Source organism: Parasteatoda tepidariorum, chromosome 10 (genome assembly GCF_982258835.1).
Source record: "Parasteatoda tepidariorum strain Cologne lab strain chromosome 10, Ptep-v5.0, whole genome shotgun sequence".
Taxonomy (NCBI): domain Eukaryota; kingdom Metazoa; phylum Arthropoda; class Arachnida; order Araneae; family Theridiidae; genus Parasteatoda; species Parasteatoda tepidariorum.
The window spans coordinates 78,990,312-79,010,172 of NC_141764.1; the positions used below are offsets into that span (position 1 = coordinate 78,990,312).

At 30.6% G+C, this 19,861-nt stretch overlaps 2 protein-coding genes across 2 annotated transcripts in view; both read left to right on the plus strand.

Moving 5' to 3' along the window:
* LOC107443610 (uncharacterized) overlaps positions 1 to 19,861 on the plus strand; it is a 214,997-nt gene that overhangs the window by 61,106 nt on the left and 134,030 nt on the right. The gene's annotated exons all lie outside the window — the stretch shown is intronic.
* Positions 1,161 to 3,384, plus strand: LOC107443607 (innexin inx2). The gene has a single exon (XM_016057531.5). The coding sequence runs from the start codon at positions 1,432 to 1,434 to the stop codon at positions 2,527 to 2,529; it is 1,098 nt and encodes a 365-aa protein (XP_015913017.1). The 5' UTR covers positions 1,161 to 1,431; the 3' UTR covers positions 2,530 to 3,384.

Consider the following 19,861-nt stretch of genomic DNA (forward strand, 5'->3'; position numbering starts at 1 on the left):
AAAAATGAAGGGGGGAAATGAGCGAAATGCTATAAACAAAAATGAAGAAAAAAAATGAGCGAAACACTATAAACAAAAACGAAGGGAAAAAATGACCGTAATGCTACTAACAAAAATGAAGGGAAAAAAATTAATGAGCGAAATGCTATGAAAGAAAAAAATATAATGAACAAAAATGTTGCAAATTAATAAACAGCATGAATCAACTAGTGGTATCCGTTCATCGAATTTCTATCCCAGATAAAATTCTGGAAGGGAAGTAATGTGGCGAAACTACCACTATAAATATTAAATACCGAATCACTAGTATATAAGACATGATAACTTGATTCTATCTGGAGGTACCATTTGATAGATGAAGGTTGACATTGTCGATAATTAATTGCTCTCATATTCCTTGAAAAAACGATATATGCTTTTCAGTAACAAGTTGAGTCAGAATGGTAAAGAACATAAAAAAATTTATATAACTCACATAAACACTGAACTGTTTTTTATTTTTTTGCCTGATTAGAAAAATATTTTTATTTTTTGATTAACTTTAACCAAAAATATAATTCGACAAAATTTAAAATTGTTCAATAAATAGTAAATACTTCAAATGTTTTTATACGTAATTATTCTTATGATAATTTTACACTTAAATTATTTTAAATATTTTTATTTATTTATCTGATGCAAATAAAATATTTTTCTATGTCTATAGGAATAATAAATTTCACCGTTGTAATAATTGTATATTTTTAAACACAACCGTTAGTTATTGTTTATCTTCTAAACTTCCAGCGCTACGATTTAGAAAATTGTTTTGATAGTGAGTCATCGTAAAAAGTATTACTCAAATAATAATAAATTATCTAAGAATAATCTTTTAAAGAATGTTTATTAGATAAGATAAACTACTTATTGTTTTTATTAAAAATAAATTTAACAAATTTTTCCAAGAAGGATAACTCTATAATGAGATTATTAACTTTAGACCTTTTATTTATTAATATATAGTGTGATAGAATTTACTTCTTTTTCTGGCTCTAAAAGATGTCAGTATAAAAAGTTTTTTTGTAATTTATCTGCTCAGAAATAAAGATACAAAATTATCAGCTCAGGTGAACTTTATACCTGCTTATAAAAGGTAAAAAAAATTAAGTCTAATCTATACAATAGACTCTTGAAAGAGAAGAACTTAAGATAAGAAACTTTATCAACACTTCAAACAAGTTGTCGTAGTTTCTAGGAATCAAAAATTTTTTGAAGTGCTGGCATAACTATAGACTAAGGAGTGGCTGATATACTTCAAAACATCAAATAATTAATAAACTGTAAGTATTTCTAATGAAATAATGATAATTAAAAGTCTATCAAACTGACATAACGAACTGAAATTTTTGAAACTCTTTGCTCAGAAATTATTGTATACAATACAACAGCACCATGGATAAACTGTTTGGTGATTTAAAAGGATTTTTTAAGGTTCGTAGAGTGAAGGATACGAATAGAGTAATCGTTGTTGACAACTTTATATTTCGACTACATTATCGTATTACGATAGTCATTCTCATAGCATTTAGTATTGCAGTTACTGGACGACAGTATGTTGGGGATCCGATTGATTGCATTTCAAAGGATGATATACCAAACGAATTGTTGGATACTTACTGTTGGATAACCACAACTTTCAGTGTAGAAGATGCTTGGAAGAAAGAAGTTGGTAAGGAGGTACCCTACCCTGGTATACAAAAGTACACTAAAGGTGAAAAGAGGATCTACCATGCCTATTACCAGTGGGTTTGTTTCGTACTCTTCTTGCAAGCATTATTGTTTTATGTACCACGGTACTTATGGAAGAATACGGAGCACAACAAAATTGAGAATCTTGTTATGGAATTCGGAAGTCCCATAGAATGCGCGGAAAACAATCCAAAAACTAAACTGCTCGTGTACTATCTAAAAGAAAACATGTCTTACCACACATTCTATGGGTCTATGTTTGTGCTTGCTGAATTGTTGAACTTCATCAATGTTTTGGGACAGATTTACTTGATGGATACCTTTCTTGGTGGAGAATTCACTACTTATGGCACAGAAGTATTGTCTTTTACGGAGTGGGATTATTCTTTGAGATATGACCCAATGATTAAGGTCTTCCCTAGAATGACCAAGTGTACTTTCCACAGATATGGTTCATCTGGTGACGTACAGAAACACGACGCCATGTGCCTCATCCCTATCAATATCCTCAACGAGAAGATTTATATCTTTTTATGGTTCTGGTTTATAATTTTGACCGTCTTGAGTGCTCTTCAGCTGGCTTACAGAACAGCCATCATAATCTTGCCGAAAATTCGTTTCTATATTCTCAGGGCCAAGAATCAAAAGATTGATCCACATGAATTGGATGTTGTCCTGCGCCGCTGCGACAGAAATGATTATTTTGTACTGAATTTGTTGAGCAAGAACATGACGCCTTGTAACTTTAAGATACTTATTCATGAACTAGCGCTTACGCTAACAGATGAGAAAAGGGTGTAACTTTTTTTAAACTTCGGCAGTAATTTCAGTTTTTGAAACTGAAACAGCATTTCATTTTATTTGAAAAATTTAGTGGCAGAACATGTTAAGGGCAAAAATTAGCCATAGGAGTAAACATTAGAAAGATGTTTATAATGTTTCTGCTATAAATCATCTAGGTTAAAAAAATTGGAAATAGAATTAATAAATATTCCACACTGAGAGCTAAACACAGTATGTTATGTAATTTGAAAATATATTTTAGAGTTCTTCAAATTGTTCTTAATATATTCAATATGATTGTTTGCAAAATTTTCCTTAACATGTTCCATGTAAATGTTTAAAGTTTTTTTTTAAATTTTCCTTAACATGTTGAATTTGTATTTTTTCTAAATTTTGCTTAACTTGTTCAACATGAGTGGTTTCAAAATTTTACTTAACATGTTATGAAAAGTTATAAGGGTTTTATAAGTTCACGTAACATTATATGAGAGAGGGTTTTAAAAATTTTACTTAACATGTTTTACCACTAAATCTTTCTTTTGTGAGAGTTCACGTTAGTTTACATCTTTATGTATCATACCATTTATTATTGAGAGAACTCGTATAAATTGTAGGATAGGCGATACGAAGAGATTAAGTTACAGTTGGAAAATGCAACGCAAATACAGTTTTTTTATGTATAAAATTTTTCTTTAGTTTTTTCAATTTATCTACTGTTGAATTATTTGTTGCATGTTTATTATTAATAGTTATTTAGATATTTTAATTCGTAGCATAGTTTTCTTGATTTAAAAATTAATAGTTTGAAAATATATTTTAATATTGTGTACTTTTTTTATATTTTGCTGGAAAATAAATTAAATAATTACTTTAGGATAATTCTATTTATTTTAAACAAAGGTTTCAATACTTTTTATAAAATGAATAAAAAATAATTAAAAACTTATATTAGAATATTACTTTTTTAGTATTTGCATTTTTGTGCATCTAATTTTAAAACTACATAAAGCAATTGAATTTTTGAGATTTGCAACTTTTTAAATTTTTTGCATTCAAAAAAAATTTTTTCTAATGAAAGTATTACATTTTTGTTTCCAAAACTGAATTATTTTTAACTCAGAAAAGGGTGTTTTATAATTGCTTCCTTCAGCATATACTTTTAGAATCCTTGTCAAAACTTAAGTAAAAAGTATTCACTTTATAAGTGGGGAATTTATATATAAGCGAAGGAAAAAATTAACATCATCGAAATATAATGAATATCAAGTAAAAAAGGAGGAACTGAAAACATCAGAACCTGTTTGATTGCCGTCGTTTAAAGAGAAAATTTGAATTGCGGTAGTCAGTAAAACGTCATTACTTCATCAGGCAACCAAACAGGCTTTAATATTTTCTACTTCCCTTATTATTTTGCATCTCCAATAGGTACTTCTTTTACTTCATTTTTGTCAAAGATTCTAAAAGTTTATGTCAATGGTTATTATTATGAAACTCTCTGTGCACTTTATAGGGACTGAAATATCTAAATACCTGATTTGTAACTATTAAGAAATATTAAACAACTGGTTCAGTAACTCGACATTTTAGAAGATTAGGTGTTTATTCAGTCTTTCTATTAAAAAAGCTGTAATACAAAATGTTTAAGGGGAGTGTTGACCTAGCCAGTTTCCAACCTAGTCAACTTTTAGCTATGTTTTTTATTTCTTTTTAAAAACTATGTGCAATTCATACTTTTGATTCAGTAAATTTATAGTACATGCTCTATTTTCGTAAACAAAAGGAAACTAATGGTAAAATTAAATTTGAGAAATGAAAAATTAAAAATGCTCTACTATACGATCATTTGATATAATCATTTCCTTCTGCTGTCAGTAATTGTGTTTAAAATTTATACATATTTGCTGTCGCAAATTAGTATTTATGAGTTAATGTCGATCCCACAACGTGTCGATCACTACTATCTAAGACAATCACGTCGAATGTTGTGTTAAAAGAATGAAACTAATTTGCTTGTGGGATAAAACTGAAAGACTAACTTTTCTCAGTATTTTTACTTAACATAACTATCCCACGATATTTCATGCTTTTAATTACAACCTCATAATACCTATATAACACCTATATAATCCATTCCTGTGATTTTGATAAAGTTTTACTTCCTTAAAATAGCTTGCAACCAGTAACGTATGTTCTTTATTATTTATTTATTTACTTCGCAATAGCTAAGACATTTCAAAATATAGGCGGTGACAGTAGATTTCTCTACATGCTATTAGATTACCCTGTAAGAAAATTTTGGAACTTGCTAAAAAACCATCAAATTAGCTGAATCCTCTATCTATTGCTAATTTGAAGCATATTAGAGAGATTTTGAAAAGCGTCAGGGTTTCCCCTATCGGAGTTTGCCGGCACAATGTTTCTCAACAAATTGTAGCATTGCTACGTGGTAGAAAGTAAGATTTGCGTTTCTCTTAACTCAAGACAAACGTCATGCAAAATCTCTTTATATTACTTCTTACGATACTATGGTTCAACTGGATTATAACCATAGTTCTTCTTAACTTCTTATTAAATATGCATCAAATTTGCATTCTAGTATGATTCAAGGTATAGACATTGTGATTTAACGTTAAGCCAATTTTCTTAGAGTGTACACTACTATTGAGACTGAATGAATGATAGTACAGAGATGCACATAAAGAAGATAACATTAAGGTAACATAGTAACAAGACATTTATGAATTATAAATTTTGTTTATTTAGTTATTTTATTATCGTGACGTCATTTATTACCAAAGACAAAATACGAAAAGAAAATTTTAAAATCGTTAACATTTGCAACTACAACAAAATATTTCAATAAAATCAGCCTCGAAATGTCTGATACCAATAAAATGCCAAGTACCGAATCTTGAAATTGCTATAGTTTGAAGATATGTTTGCACTAGAATATATTATTAAAGAACATGGACAGTTGTTTTCAGGAATGCAATAATGGGAATACATTCCGCAAAAAATTTTTGTTTATTTAAAAATACGTCATTTCATTGCACACTGGAGTCTCACATGTTAAAACATTAACAGTTCTTATTGGGAATGCTACAGTCTTAACACGTTCCACAAAACAATTGCTGTTTTGTATTTAATAATGTGTTGTTTCATTCAGCACTAACGTCTGTGATGTAAGAATTTAAACAATTGCTTTTAGGTATGCGATACACAGAACACGTTACACAAAATAATTAGTGTTCTACATTTAATAATATATTATTTCATTCAGCACTGATGTCTGTGATGTAAGAATTTGGACAATTGATTTTAGGTATACAACACCCAGAACACGTTACTTATTACACCGTTACCGTTACATCTATATGACGTTGCAAGAGCAGTGGATTTGATAGGACCACTAAAAATGGCGCGTTTTATGCTGGCACGCCCTTAACAAATCAAAAGCGACATAAGAAATTTTTATTTTTGTTTCACCGTAGAAGAAAATAATCTACACGAAACAATATTTATTGTTCTTTCATCAGTTTCTTTAAATTCGAACAGAAAGACGTATATTTGTTACAATTTTTAGATATGATTTTTATTAATTCGTATAGCTTGTTAATTGATTGTTCAATAAGTTTTGTTTTCCTCATTTCACACGATTTAAGAAAGCAAATAAAAATGGGGCGTCGTTTCAAGATTTGGCGATGTTGATATGCTTTCGCGCTGGGAACTTGGCATACACTTAGATGTAAATAGGCTCTCTCCATAGGAATAATGATTTTTTCTTAACTTGCAACAGAGTATAAATCTTTATGTAGCTAAATTAATTCGTATTTCTTATCAAATTAACTTTTGTGTATCAGTGTTGCTGCGGAAAACTACCATCTGCGTACCCTTTTCTTATATCCGATATACATTTACGTCAGATATATATGATATATATGTTTACGATGAAGATGAAAGAAGTATATCATTAAATAATCATTTATTTGACTCCAAGGTCGTTGCTTCCGAGAAATAAAGATATTTCTTTTTAGATTTTAGAAGAAATGTTAAAAAAACGCCCTTTGAAGAAATATCTAGATGTTGTTTTTGCCAACAACTTAGAATTTAGAAGTTAACAATTTTTTTTATAAAATTTGTTTGTTCATTAATAAGGCAGATTTCTGTTTTTTCTTTTCATGAAAATATTTTTAGGTTTTTGGTGTTAGAAAGAGCAAGTTAAGACGTATCCATTATGAATTATTTAATGACATAGACAATTATTTTCTTATGAATCTTTAAATTTTTTATATTTCATGAAAAGAAAAATATGATAATTATAATACGATTGAAAAATAATGAAGTGTATTGCAATTCAACGAGCAAATCGTTTTGAACTTTCTCTGTCTCAGCTTCTCGACTACCTTCTTCAAGCCGATTTTAACCAAAATATCATTTTTCTGTAAAATAAAACTTTTGACCTTACTCTTTCACAACCAGATTGATTTTTTATTTCTACGTCAAATAGAACAGAAGTTATGATGATTTAAGAAAACATCTATATTAGTTAGTAAGATGATAAACTGTGTCTTCTTGACATTTTTATCACGGCTAATTTTTCTGTTATTTTCCTTCATTCTAAATGCAATATCCTAAAATATGTAGTTAAATTACTTGAAATTTTTCATGAAAGTTTTTTATACTTATGTCTAGAAAATAGACTATGGACTATTAACTATAATATATTAAACTATTATTTTATATTTTACAGCTAAAATAAAAAATAATCAATGGCAAATTTTAGCCTTTTTTATCAAATAAGTTTCTATATTTGTTGTAAAATATCTGAATATTAATAATATGCCTAATGCTTAATCTATTCTCTGCGTTGAATTTTTATGAATATTATAAAGCAAGAATTTTGGCCTTTTTTTATCAAATAAGTTTCTATATTTGTGGTAAATTATCTAAATAGTAATATTATGCCTAATGCTTAGTCTATTCTCGGAGCTGAATTCTTACGAGTATTATCAAGCAAGAATTTTGGCTTTTTTTTAATCAAATAAGCTTCTATCATTGTTGTAAAATATCTGAATATTAATAATATGCCTAATGCTTAGTCTATTCTCTGCGTTGAATTTTTATGAATATTATAAAGCAAGAATTTTGACCTTTTTTTATCAAATAAGTTTCTATATTTGTGGTAAAATATTTAAATAGTAATATTATGCCTAATGCTTAGTCTATTCTCTCAGTTGAATTTTTATGAGTATTATAAATGAAGAATTTTGGCCTTTTTTTATCAAATAAGTTTCCATATTTGCTGTAAAATATTCAAATAGGAATATTATGCCTAATGCTTAGTCTATTTTCTAAGTTGAATTTTTAGAAGTATTATAAACCAGGAATAATTAAAAAAGAATAAATTTTAGCAAAGCTATGTGATTTTGAAGAAAGGTTAATTTTTGATCTTTTCGATCCGTTTTCTCCCTTACTTATTAAAAAAAAATATTTTTTTTCATACTTTTTTGTATGTGTACCATGCTTTAGTGTATAATCCACACATAAATCTAAATTAAAAAAAATTAAATTTAACATTTTACAATTTTGTCTTGGAAGGTATCTTAGCAATGTACTAATGCGATCTCAATTAAGGAGATTGTATGTTTTAATCGAAAATTAATTCGTTATTTTTTTTCTTCTACATCTGACATTTTTTATTTTATTTTTCTTCACCGTTATTGAACTAGTTATACGAAATTACGTATGAAATTGTTTAAAAAATATGTCAACAGCATGATTATGTATGTAAGTTCCAATGACTGAAAACGTGGCTTAAACGTGGCTTTAAAAAAAGGGCTTAAAAATTAATCATTAATAATTGAAAGTCATCTGAATTGTCCAAAAATAAATAAATAAAAAACACATTTTTTTTAAATGGCATAAGGTGTAACAAAATATGTTATAATGATGATGTTTTTCGTAAATTTAGTAACTAATACATATTTAGTTAGAGCAGTTTAACCTTTACATTACAGATGTTTTAGAGGCTTTATATCGTCACGTGATCTCAGGAACTATCCGTCTGATATTCATTTTATTTTTATGAGATAAAATTAAAAAATTCAATAAAATTTATCAAAGATGTTTACTTTAGAATTATTTTGTGTGAACAACAAGAGTTTATTTTTTTATTATTTTCCCTAAGATTAAGTAAAGAATTCGATTACAGTAAAATCATAAAAATCAAAATTAGATGATCAGCTATTTAGGAAGTGAAAGTATATTTTACTATAAACTATGATTTACATCGGACAATATATTTTATAATACTCACATTATTACTTCATTGACTCTACAAGTATTTTTAAGAAAGGCACTACTATTCGTTTCCATCTAACTAAAACGTAGAACAGATTTATGAATTCTACTTGTTATTATTTGAAATTATGAAAATGTATGATTTGAAAATAAAATAAAACAACTAAAAAATATTCTCCACCAATTTTTGTTAAAAAAAAAAAGAAAAAGATCCCAACTACAATAGAAAGAAAATTAAGAGATTAAAAAGTCCAAAATTTATCAAAACAAGTGCTCGCCTTCTATAATGGCTATAACTATATAACTATATATAATCCAGGACAGATCTTAAGAATATTATCCCCAACTATTTTCTACTTATAAAACTTCTAAAAATCGTTAAAATAAGTTCCCTCAATCAAAAGGGGTTATGGCGACTTGCCCACCTTGATAAGTCTTTAAGGCAGCGGTTCTCAAACGGTGTTCCGCAGAACCCAAGGATTCCACGGAAGAGTTAAAGGAGTTCCACAGAACTCTAGAATTGCGTGAAAGGGTTCAACGAGATCCGCAAAACCCTAGGATTCCGTGGAAGAGTTAAAGGAGTTCCTCAGAAACCAAGGATTTTGTGGAAAAGTAAAAGAAGTTCCGCAGAACCCTTGAATTCCGTGAAAGAGTTAAAGGAGTTCCGCAGAACCCTTGGATTCCTTAAAAGACTTAAAGGAATTCTGTAAAACACTTGGAATCCATGGAAGAGTTAAAGGAGCTCCACGAGTTAGTACTTTTTATAACCAGTGATGATTTTGAAACCTCTGATTATATTTAGATCCAATCTATGATTCATAATTTAGTTAATCTTCCGGTTGTTATTATTAAATTATTGTCTTTATTAAATTATTGTAAGTATATACCAATGAAATAAAAACAGTATTTCTTAAAAGAAAATATAATATTCCGAATATCAATATATTGAACAAATTATGACAAGAACAAGGATTTATAAAATATTGCGTAATTATTGCCACACGCGTTTTTCAAATCAAAATAAAATTAAAAAAATTGTTTTATAAGGAAATAGGTTTCCCCTATTTTCAACGTTTATAGTAGTTTGTTTTAGTTATCATTTAGAAGTAAACCATAATTTGGTTTATTTATGTATATACTTATATTATGTACACCAAATATGTGCATACACACTTTGTATCCAAATATGGTACCCAAATTTTTCCAAATATGTCTATACACATTTACATCTATTATGCATGTACACTAAAAACAAATTTATAACTAGACTGGATACGGCACAAGGACTCCAAATTTAATTGTCATAAGATTATTAAAGGTAAAGCAATTAAAAATCTTCATTTCTCTAATTAAATATTTTCAAAATTGTCTTCTATAGGCTATGACGTTCACAATTAACTTAAACTTTATTTAAAAAAGCTGAGTTCCGTAGAAGGAAGGTTGATTTTTAAGGGTTCCGTAGCCATAAAAAAATTAGGAACCACTGCTCAGGGCACCCAAACGTAAGAAGAAAATATTAATGTTAAATAATAATAGTCAGCTGAAGTACTATTACATAAATTGACGCCGTTAAACTCTAAACTTCCTAAACATTGATAAGATAATTGTTATTACGAAATAATATTTTATCATTTCAATTATGCATATAAAAAAGAGATGGGAAAGGTGTGTTATCAAGGATAAGAGGCGCAGCAATAATCTAGTAAGACAACAAATGCATGTTCGTCTGTCTTCACAATCACTAAAAATTTGTATTATCTTGTTCGCTCTAAAAAGATAGCTACGATTCAATTTTACTTTGTACTTAATCTTAAATAAACATTGTTAAAATCGGATGTATTGACATTGTTAGAAATAATTAAAATAAATATGCAAATAAAAAATTGTTTTTATGTGAACCTTGTTATTGCATTCGGTCGCAATTTACCTTTCAACTTTCACTATAGACCATGAGACTAAAAATGAGATCATTTATAAAATCAAAACGTTTCGCATGGCTGGGCTAAATCTGAGAATGAATGGAAATAAGTGTTGGAATAAAAGCTAATACTAAGCTTACACTAAGTTCGGATACATTTACTCCAATCCTTAAGTATTTTCGCCAATTTTGGCGTATGTTTGGAAGGAATGAAAAAGTAGAAAGGTTTGGAGCAACATTGCTCATCAAACTAAGGCCCACTACGGGCTGTTGCGCCTTGAAAGAAAAAAGTGTTTAGGATTAATTTCACCCAACACATTATTAGCCAGAACGTTGGTTGCATTCCGATAAACATAATTTCTTCATCAATACGCCATTGGTGGTTAACAAACTTTTTCAAAGTATCACAAAGTATAAAGAAATTCATAATAAATACTTTTTATACACAGTTGAAATTTTTTTAGAGCAGATTTGAGTAAAAATTATCAATTATTAGACATCTTTGAAAATTTCAATGGGCTTTAATTCAAACTATGGAAAGCTACTCTGTTAAAGTTGTGATGCAATACCTATCCGAAAATTTCCAAGAATTGTGGGAAAGAATACTTTATTTATTTCAAATTAATTCGAAATCGAGCTTTTCTACACACTTTTAGAGTAAAGGGTGTAGTTAAATCTTAACACCAATAATTTGAAGCTTACACCAAGCTCGGATGCATTTACTCCAATCTTTAATTATTTTCGCCAATTTTGGCGAATGTTTGGAAACCGTCAGACGACATGAATAGATCGAAAGGCAGAGACCACAGAGAAGGTAAAAGTTGATTTTCGTCTCGCATGATGCTGAACAATCAAAAGAAACAGAATTTAACTTTTATAAAAATAAAAAAAGGCATGCATGTTTTTAGTTATACACTCTATAACAAAAAAATCGACGCACCAGGAAGCAATCATCCGATTGCTTTGAAATTTCGTATGCATGAATGTTTTGAACAGATCAGGCTGGAATAATACCGACTGGGGACATATAGTCTTTAGCGACGAATCCCGCTTCCAACTGTGTCCTGACGTACATCGAAGACATGTTTGGAGACGCACAGGGCAGAGGGGGGATCCTGCCTTCACTATTGCACGCCACACCGGCCCTCAACAAGGCATTATGGTCTGGGGTGCCATTTCCTTTGACAGCCGGAACCCTTTGGTCGTCATTAGAGGTACACTTACCGCACAGCGGTACGTCGACGACATCCTAAGACCTGTTTTGTTACCGTTCCTCTCGCAGCACCCTGGACTGATTTTTCAGCTGGACAATGCCAGACCACATACGGCACGTGTTGCTATGAACTGTCTACAAGCTTGTCAAACTCTTCCTTGGCCTGCCAGATCACCAGATCTCTCTCCCATCGAGCATGTCTGGGATATCATGGGAGGGCGATTGCATCTGGCACGGAATGTTGACGACCTCGTTCGACAATTGGATCGAATTTGGCAGGAAATACCGCAAGAGACCATCCGGGAGCTTTATCGGCCTATGCCACGCCGTGTGGCAGCTTGTATCCAGGCTAGAGGCGGGTCAACACCTTATTGAACTTGTTACTGTAACTCTGTAATAAATTATTCAATTGTTCTGAAATTTTAATCATTTACTATTCTGTACATTGTCTTCCTATCCACCAATTTTCGTTTCAATCGGACAACTCCTTCTTGGTGGGTCGATTTTTTTGTTATAGAGTGTATAATAAGAAGATTTACACAAATATGTCAACTTTATTAAATAATTTTATAATTTTTAATTTCTATCAGCTTCGGTTTTGTTAAGCCCAGTTCGAATTCATATTAACTTTATTTCTTTGCTAAGTGTATGTTTGATTAGCAAACAAATTTTATTTTAAAAAATATTTAACGTATACAATCGAAAATAAAGTGAAGAATTAAAGCGACCGGCTGTATGGTGGTCAAGGAGTTTGCCTCGTACCGGGAAGATCCGGGATTCGAATCCTGCCTCGGTTATTGGTGCAATATTTCTTTCTATATTATCTGTCCTTGTGTGTTGTGCCACCTATATGGTGGCCTCGTACAAATTAGATACACTTTTATGATGCTATTAAAAATTTAGAAATATTAAGCACTACGAACGAGGGTTTTCTCTGGGGGATGGAAATCGAATGACGAAAAATTTCTTTAATTTTGACGAAAATCGTTTCTCGAAGAAGTGGTGATAGTTACGTGGGGATTTAATTATCGACTATGTCAACCTTCATCTATCAAAAGGTACCTCATGATAGAATCAAGTTAACATGTCTTATATAGTAATGAATTGGTATTTAATATTTATAGTGGTAGTTACGCCATATTATTGAAGGGATTTAATTATCGACTATGTCAACCTTCATCTATCAAAAGGTACCTCATGATAGAATCAAGTTAACATGTCTTATATAGTAGTGAATTGGTATTTAATATTTATAGTGGTAGTTACGCCACATTATTGAAGGGATTTAATTATTGACTATGTCAACCTTCATCTATCAAAAGGTACCTCATGATAGAATCAAGTTAACATGTCTTATATAGTAGTGAATTGGTATTTAATATTTATAGCGGTAGTTACGCCATATTATTGAAGGGATTTAATTATCGACTATGTCAACCTTCATCTATCAAAAGGTACCTCATGATAGAATCAAGTTAACATGTCTTATATAGTAGTGAATTGGTATTTAATATTTATAGTGGTAGTTACGCCACATTATTGAAGGGATTTAATTATCGACTATGTCAACCTTCATCTATCAAAAAGTACCTCAAGATGGAATTAAATTAACATAATGTGGCGTAACTACCACTATTTATATTAAATACCAATTCACTAGTATATAAGACATGTTAACTTGATTCTATCTTGAGATACCTTTTGATGGATGAAGGTTGACATAGTCGATAATTAAATCCCCACATTGGTGATCTCCGGATGTGATAAGAACTTGCCAATATTGATGGATGGTCCACATTGAACAGTTGATTTGCTTAATATACACTGCTCAATGTGGACCATCCATCAATATTGGCAAGTTCTTATCACGTCTGGAGGTCACCATTGTGGGGATTTAATTATCGACTATGTCAACCTTCATCCATCAAAAGGTATCTCAAGATAGAATCAAGTTAACATGTCTTATATACTAGTGATTTGATATTTAATAGTGGCAGTTACGCCACAGTTATTACAACATTTCGACAAAATGTTTGCTAGGATCATATCGGTTTATTTAAGTTTCGTGATATTTGAGTATCCATCTTTTTATCACTTTTTGAGTATCCATTTGTATCCCTTTGTGGGGTTATTTTTTATTTAAAACATACATGTAGTCTATTCTGTTACTTTGAGATATGTTATTTATCAAAAATGTCAGCTCCGATCCTTTCACGTATGTAATATTATTTTAAATGGTATTTTTACTTGTTAACATGGAAAAAAAAAGTTTCGTTGTTGCCATTTTTTCTCTTATTTACTTATTAAAGTATTTTGTAGCGATGTTCTGCTAAAACTGGTCTAATAATTTAATAGCAATGAGTTACTACTTATGGTATTTGTGTGCAATCTCGATATAACGACCTCAAGCTACAACGCGCGCTTTCGGCGAGACCAAAAGGGTCGTTATATCGAGCGTCGACTGTATTACATTATTCTTTTCCAATCAATTTTTTAAACAAGAAAACATTTTACTATGAAACTATATATTTGCATTTTTTATCAATTGTATCCTGAAGACACCTGGAAATCTAGATCCTCATGTGAGACTTTTGGATCATACTACGTCATTCAACTATCCAATGAGGCAGCGTAGACGTCAAAGGAAATCGTTTTTATATCATTATTTTTATGTTATATCAAGATATACATGGATTTATCAACTTACTGATACATTTCACAGCAAAATCCATTTTTACCCCCAAACGGAACAATAAATCTAATATACTGTAAAGTAACCTTTATACAGTAGTATTTACTGTAAAATCACCTAATTGCTGTTCCTTAATATATATTATTGTAAAAATTATGATATAAAATTTTACGATAAAAATAAATTTCATGGTGTAAATAAATTTTACATCCAGTGTGGCAGCATTTTTACCATAATTTGATTCGGAATTTTGTACAGTGTTTTTTGTTTACCAAAGAGATAACAATTGAGAAAATATACATTAACGATCAAAATTTATTCTCAAGCATGTGTATAAATAAATGAGATTGACCCTTTTAGACATAACAACCAAGTAGAAATCAAGTGGCTAGACTCCTTACTTCTTTCATTCATCGCTTCAAAACTGGTTCTCAATCAAAATTACCCTTCTGGTTGGCGCTTTTAGAAATTCTACTGAAAATTATAGTTGATATTCTAAGAATGATCCATACATAAACTTTGCTTGAAGGGGTATTTTTAAAGAAAAAAAAAATTATTTCAGGTCTGTTAGGTATGAAAGTCATTCATTACAGTCAAGGTTAGCAACAGTAGGTTAAATGTATGAAACAGTTTTTTGAATTTTAGTTTGTGAAAAATAATTTTTTTTACTTCAGATTTGAAGAATCATTCATTTAGAAATAAATAAATATTTTGATTAAATCATAATTTTCAAAAATAATAAAAAGATTTGAAATGAAATTATTGTAGCCGTTGATAGGTTGTCGTTGCACCATTTTGCATTCCTTTTTAGTTTTCGATCGCTTAAGGGTGGCAATGTGATTATTATGAATGATTACTCGCAATTAGATTGGGAAACAAATTTATGAATATTTATTATGTGCGTTATACTTCATTTATATAACCTAGCATACTGAGCGAAGCAGTGAACCAGTTCGTAGTTAGTAAAACAAAAGCTTACAAACCTATAATTTATGTTTGCCATATTAATAAAAATGAACAGTGCAATGCTTTTCATTAAACTAAATAATACAATGTTTTTATTTAGTTTAATGAAAAACAAAAATTAAATGCCACATGCCATGAGAAAGGACACCATATTATTTCTAGGTAATAGTGGAAATTTTCACCATGAAATAAATTCGATTATAATTGATTAAGTCATACTTAGGAGTAGAGTCCTCTGTTCGCTGCCGCTCTCCAAGCCTCTGGATTGCTTCGCAATAATTTTTTTTTCTTGAAAAAAAAATTTTTTTAATTCAAAATTTGAAATTACTCATTTAAAATGCATGGATTAAAAAGAATTATGTCTTCTTTCTCATGTTTCCGTTTTCTAAATATATGCGCCATTTATTCTGTTAGGGCTTATTTAAACTGCTGTTTGTAGAAAATGCAACACCATGAAGGAATCATCAGAATCAAATGAAATTCGCAGCAAATGTCAATTATAGGATATTATGCAAATTAATAAAGTTTCAGAGCCATCGCGCGTGCGTGGCGCGCGCAGCGCCCTCTGAATTGATGCTGAAAGCGTATAAATAAAGTGCTGTAGCGGGACGTTGAAAATAGTCTATGATTATTTGTTAGTGGCAAACGTTTAGTGAGACCTGAGTATGCCTCCACGACGGAAGAATAAGAAATTCAAGCAACTTACGGAGTTTGAACGAGGGAGGATAATCGGCCTTCGAGAAGGAGGATTTTCCTATCGCGCAATAGCAGCTCGTATACAGCGGAGCAGTTCCACAGTGATGCGAGTTTGGAAGCAGTGGACCGACGAGCACCGAACAACTCGAAAAACAGGCACTGGACGACAGAAGGTGACGTCAGAGCGCGATGATCGACACCTGCTCCGCATGGCGGTAAATGATCGCACAGCTTCCTCCAGGCAGCTGGCAGCACATTGGTCTACTGCTACAGGTGTACAATTGTCGGCTTCGTCAATTCGTCGTCGTCTGCTGCGCCGTGGATTGCGTGCAAGGGTGCCATTATACAGGATTCCCCTCACGGCGGATCATCGACGGCTGCGTCGGCAGTGGGCTCTTGAGCACAGAGACTGGCGAGCTGATTGGCACCAAGTTGTCTTTTCAGATGAATCACGCTTCAATTTGTGAATCCATGATGGCCGTGTTCGTGTTAGACGTTATGCCGGTCAACGCTGCCTTCCTGAGTGTATTATTGAACGACATAGTGGTCGAACACCCGGAGTTATGGTCTGGGGTGCGATTTCGTATCATGGACGATCCAATTTGATACGAATTGAGGGTAATCTCAATAGCAACAGATACGTCCGTGAAGTGCTACAGCCCGAAGTCGTTCCTTTCCTTCAAGGCATCCCTGGAGCTATCTTTCAGCAGGATAATGCACGCCCACATGTTGCGCGGACTGTTAGAGACTTCTGTTCAGCACAACGCATGCAACTTCTTCCTTGGCCTGCTTATTCGCCGGATATGTCGCCTATTGAGCACGTGTGGGATATGGTTGGTCGGCGTCTCACTCGTGATCCGCGTCCTGCAGTTTCCAAAGACGAACTTTGGTTGCGCATACAAGCGATATGGAATTCTCTTCCTCAAGCAGATATTCAACATCTGTTTGACTCCATACCACGTCGTATAGCAGCACTTATTGCAGCGCGTGGTGGCTGCACCAAATACTGATTTCGGACGCTTAATTTGTTTCTTTTGTTTTGAAAATTTCATCATTTATTTGTATCAGTACAAGTCGTTTCTGCATTAAATTTCATTTGATTCTGATGATTCTTTCATGGTGTTGCATTTTCTACAAACAGCAGTTTACTTACATAAATAGCTTGTCTTTGTAGCCACTTTATTAAAAAATAATTTTAAAATGGAGCTTCATTGTCATAACAATTTTACTTTATTTTATAATCAGCGCTGAACAACCTACCCAATGTTGAGTTAACGACTATTTATGTTCAACTCTGTATCCTTGTAATTTTGAATCCAACCCAGAAGACAAGGGAACTCTTGGATTAAACATTAGGACAAACTAGACTTCGTTGAGTACTTTTGATGAAACTAGCGTGCATTTGCTTTATATGGAGAGGAAAACACGAACCCCTCCCACGGTTAGCTCGACGACAAGGGGATTCTAACGCATGATCCATCAACCACTGAGGATATTTTACCTTAGTACTGTGGTTGGTACGATCCAGAAGCAGTATTCGTCTCAACCGACCACCACTGGGATTCGAACCTGAGTCACCAACATTGGGAGGCGATATCTCTATATCCTCTGAGTTACCGTTACTCCATAACAATTTTGATCGATTACGATTGAAATTTCACTTACATTTTGCTTTAAATTCCCTTTAATTTTAACTATTTAAATTTTTCGCCAAGGAAATTAATTGGTAACAATGCAAAAACTCAACTCTTAATGATGTTTCACAAATTCGTATCCATTATTTTAATTGCATAAGTTGCTTGAAAGCAGTTTTACACTGAGTTTATTATAAAAGTAAATATAATTTATTTAGTGTTTGATAATTGCAAAACAGTTAATAAGCTAAGCTTATATAGCCTTTAAATATGTTAAACAAAGAAAATATTTCGTAATAAGATCAAAATATAGAGAAATATTCTTTTCAATTTTAGGCATTTAATTAGAAATAATAATCAAAATCGAGAAAACAATAATAGCAAAGAATACTACACTGAGAATGAACCTTTTTAATCCGAAGATGCTTCTGAATTCCGAAAGGTTGGGTAACACCTTAATGGTAGACCGTCTAAACATCAAGATCACAAGAATTTTAAATTTGTGAAGGAACAATTAGCTTCGTCAAAACTAACAGAATATGGTAAATTGTTTTCGAAGCGCTTTTGTAATTATTTTGGCAAATTTAACAATAAAATAAGGGTTTATAATTTGTGATAAAATTTGGTAAACATGGTAAAATTTATTAATTTTATCACGATACCTTAGAGCATGTCATAAAAACTATGTTCAGTTAAATGTACTTTTCAGTTCTGCATTTTTTACTAAATATGTAGTAATAAGAACTATAATTATAAAAATTCCGGTTTACTATTACCACATTAGTGGAAAAATACCGATTAAATGGTTTAAATACTCTAAATTTTATTACCAGAATTACGGATTTGTTTTTATCAAAACTGCCAATATCACACAGTGCGGTAAGATTTTTTTTCTTTGAGAAAGAAAAGAAAAATTTAGAAATAGGCGTAAGGGATAAATAACTTTAAATAAAGTAACAAAAACTATTAAACTATGTTTTTGCATTTTTTTATTAATTGTATCCTGATGACCCCAGGAAATCTAGATCTTCATGCCACGTGATTCAACTATCCAATGAGATTGCGTATGCAAAAAGTTTTTATATCAATATTTTATATGTTATATAAAGCTAATACTTATATGTTATATCAAGATATACATGGATTTATGAACTTTTAGCGGAATATTTTAAAAAATTTTTATATATTTTATCAATTTTATGTATTTTATCAATTTGATATATATTATTTTTAAATTGATTAATATTTCTTTTTCAAAAAATTTTTAATTGAGATTTAGTTTATATCTAAAAGATTAAAAATTTCAAAAAATACAGTTGAATTTTTAATCTGAATAAAAAATAGGTATTTTCTGTAGTTGTATTTGTATTATTTTAAATTAAATACAAATGAGAAAATTAAAAAAAAATTAATATACATATGTGATAGTAAACCAACTTTTTCAAAACATCATGTGTAGTATTTATTTTACGATAGTCTCAATAACTTCATATCAAACTAAAATGATTGAGATGTAGCTAAAAAGTTTTTACTTTTCTTTAAAAAGGAAATTTACCGACTTAAAGTGAAAAGAATACTTACAATGCTCTTAAAGTGAGATTTTCATTTACAAAAAGAATTTATGTGTATTGAATGCATTGAATGACGGCTGAAAGCATTTTTATTTCAAACATAAAAAATGAGTCTTTTTCAATTGAGTCATATTTTTATAAATGATCTAAAATAAGTATATTTTAGAACATCGCAATTATTGAAAAAAAAATCCAACTCAAAAATTTTGAATGAGGTTTTTAATAATTTAACGGTCTCTTATGTCGCTATTTTTTCCCAGTTATTGTATTATTATTTTAAAACTATTAATAGTATTTATTTAAATTACCTTGAATTTTGTAAATTATTTGTAATTTTTGTTGTAACTTGATTTAGGTAAA

What these genes read in the sequence shown, in the direction of transcription:
- LOC107443607 (XM_016057531.5), top strand. Translation starts at nt 1,432, where the DNA reads ATGGATAAACTGTTTGGTGATTTAAAAGGATTTTTTAAGGTTCGTAGA.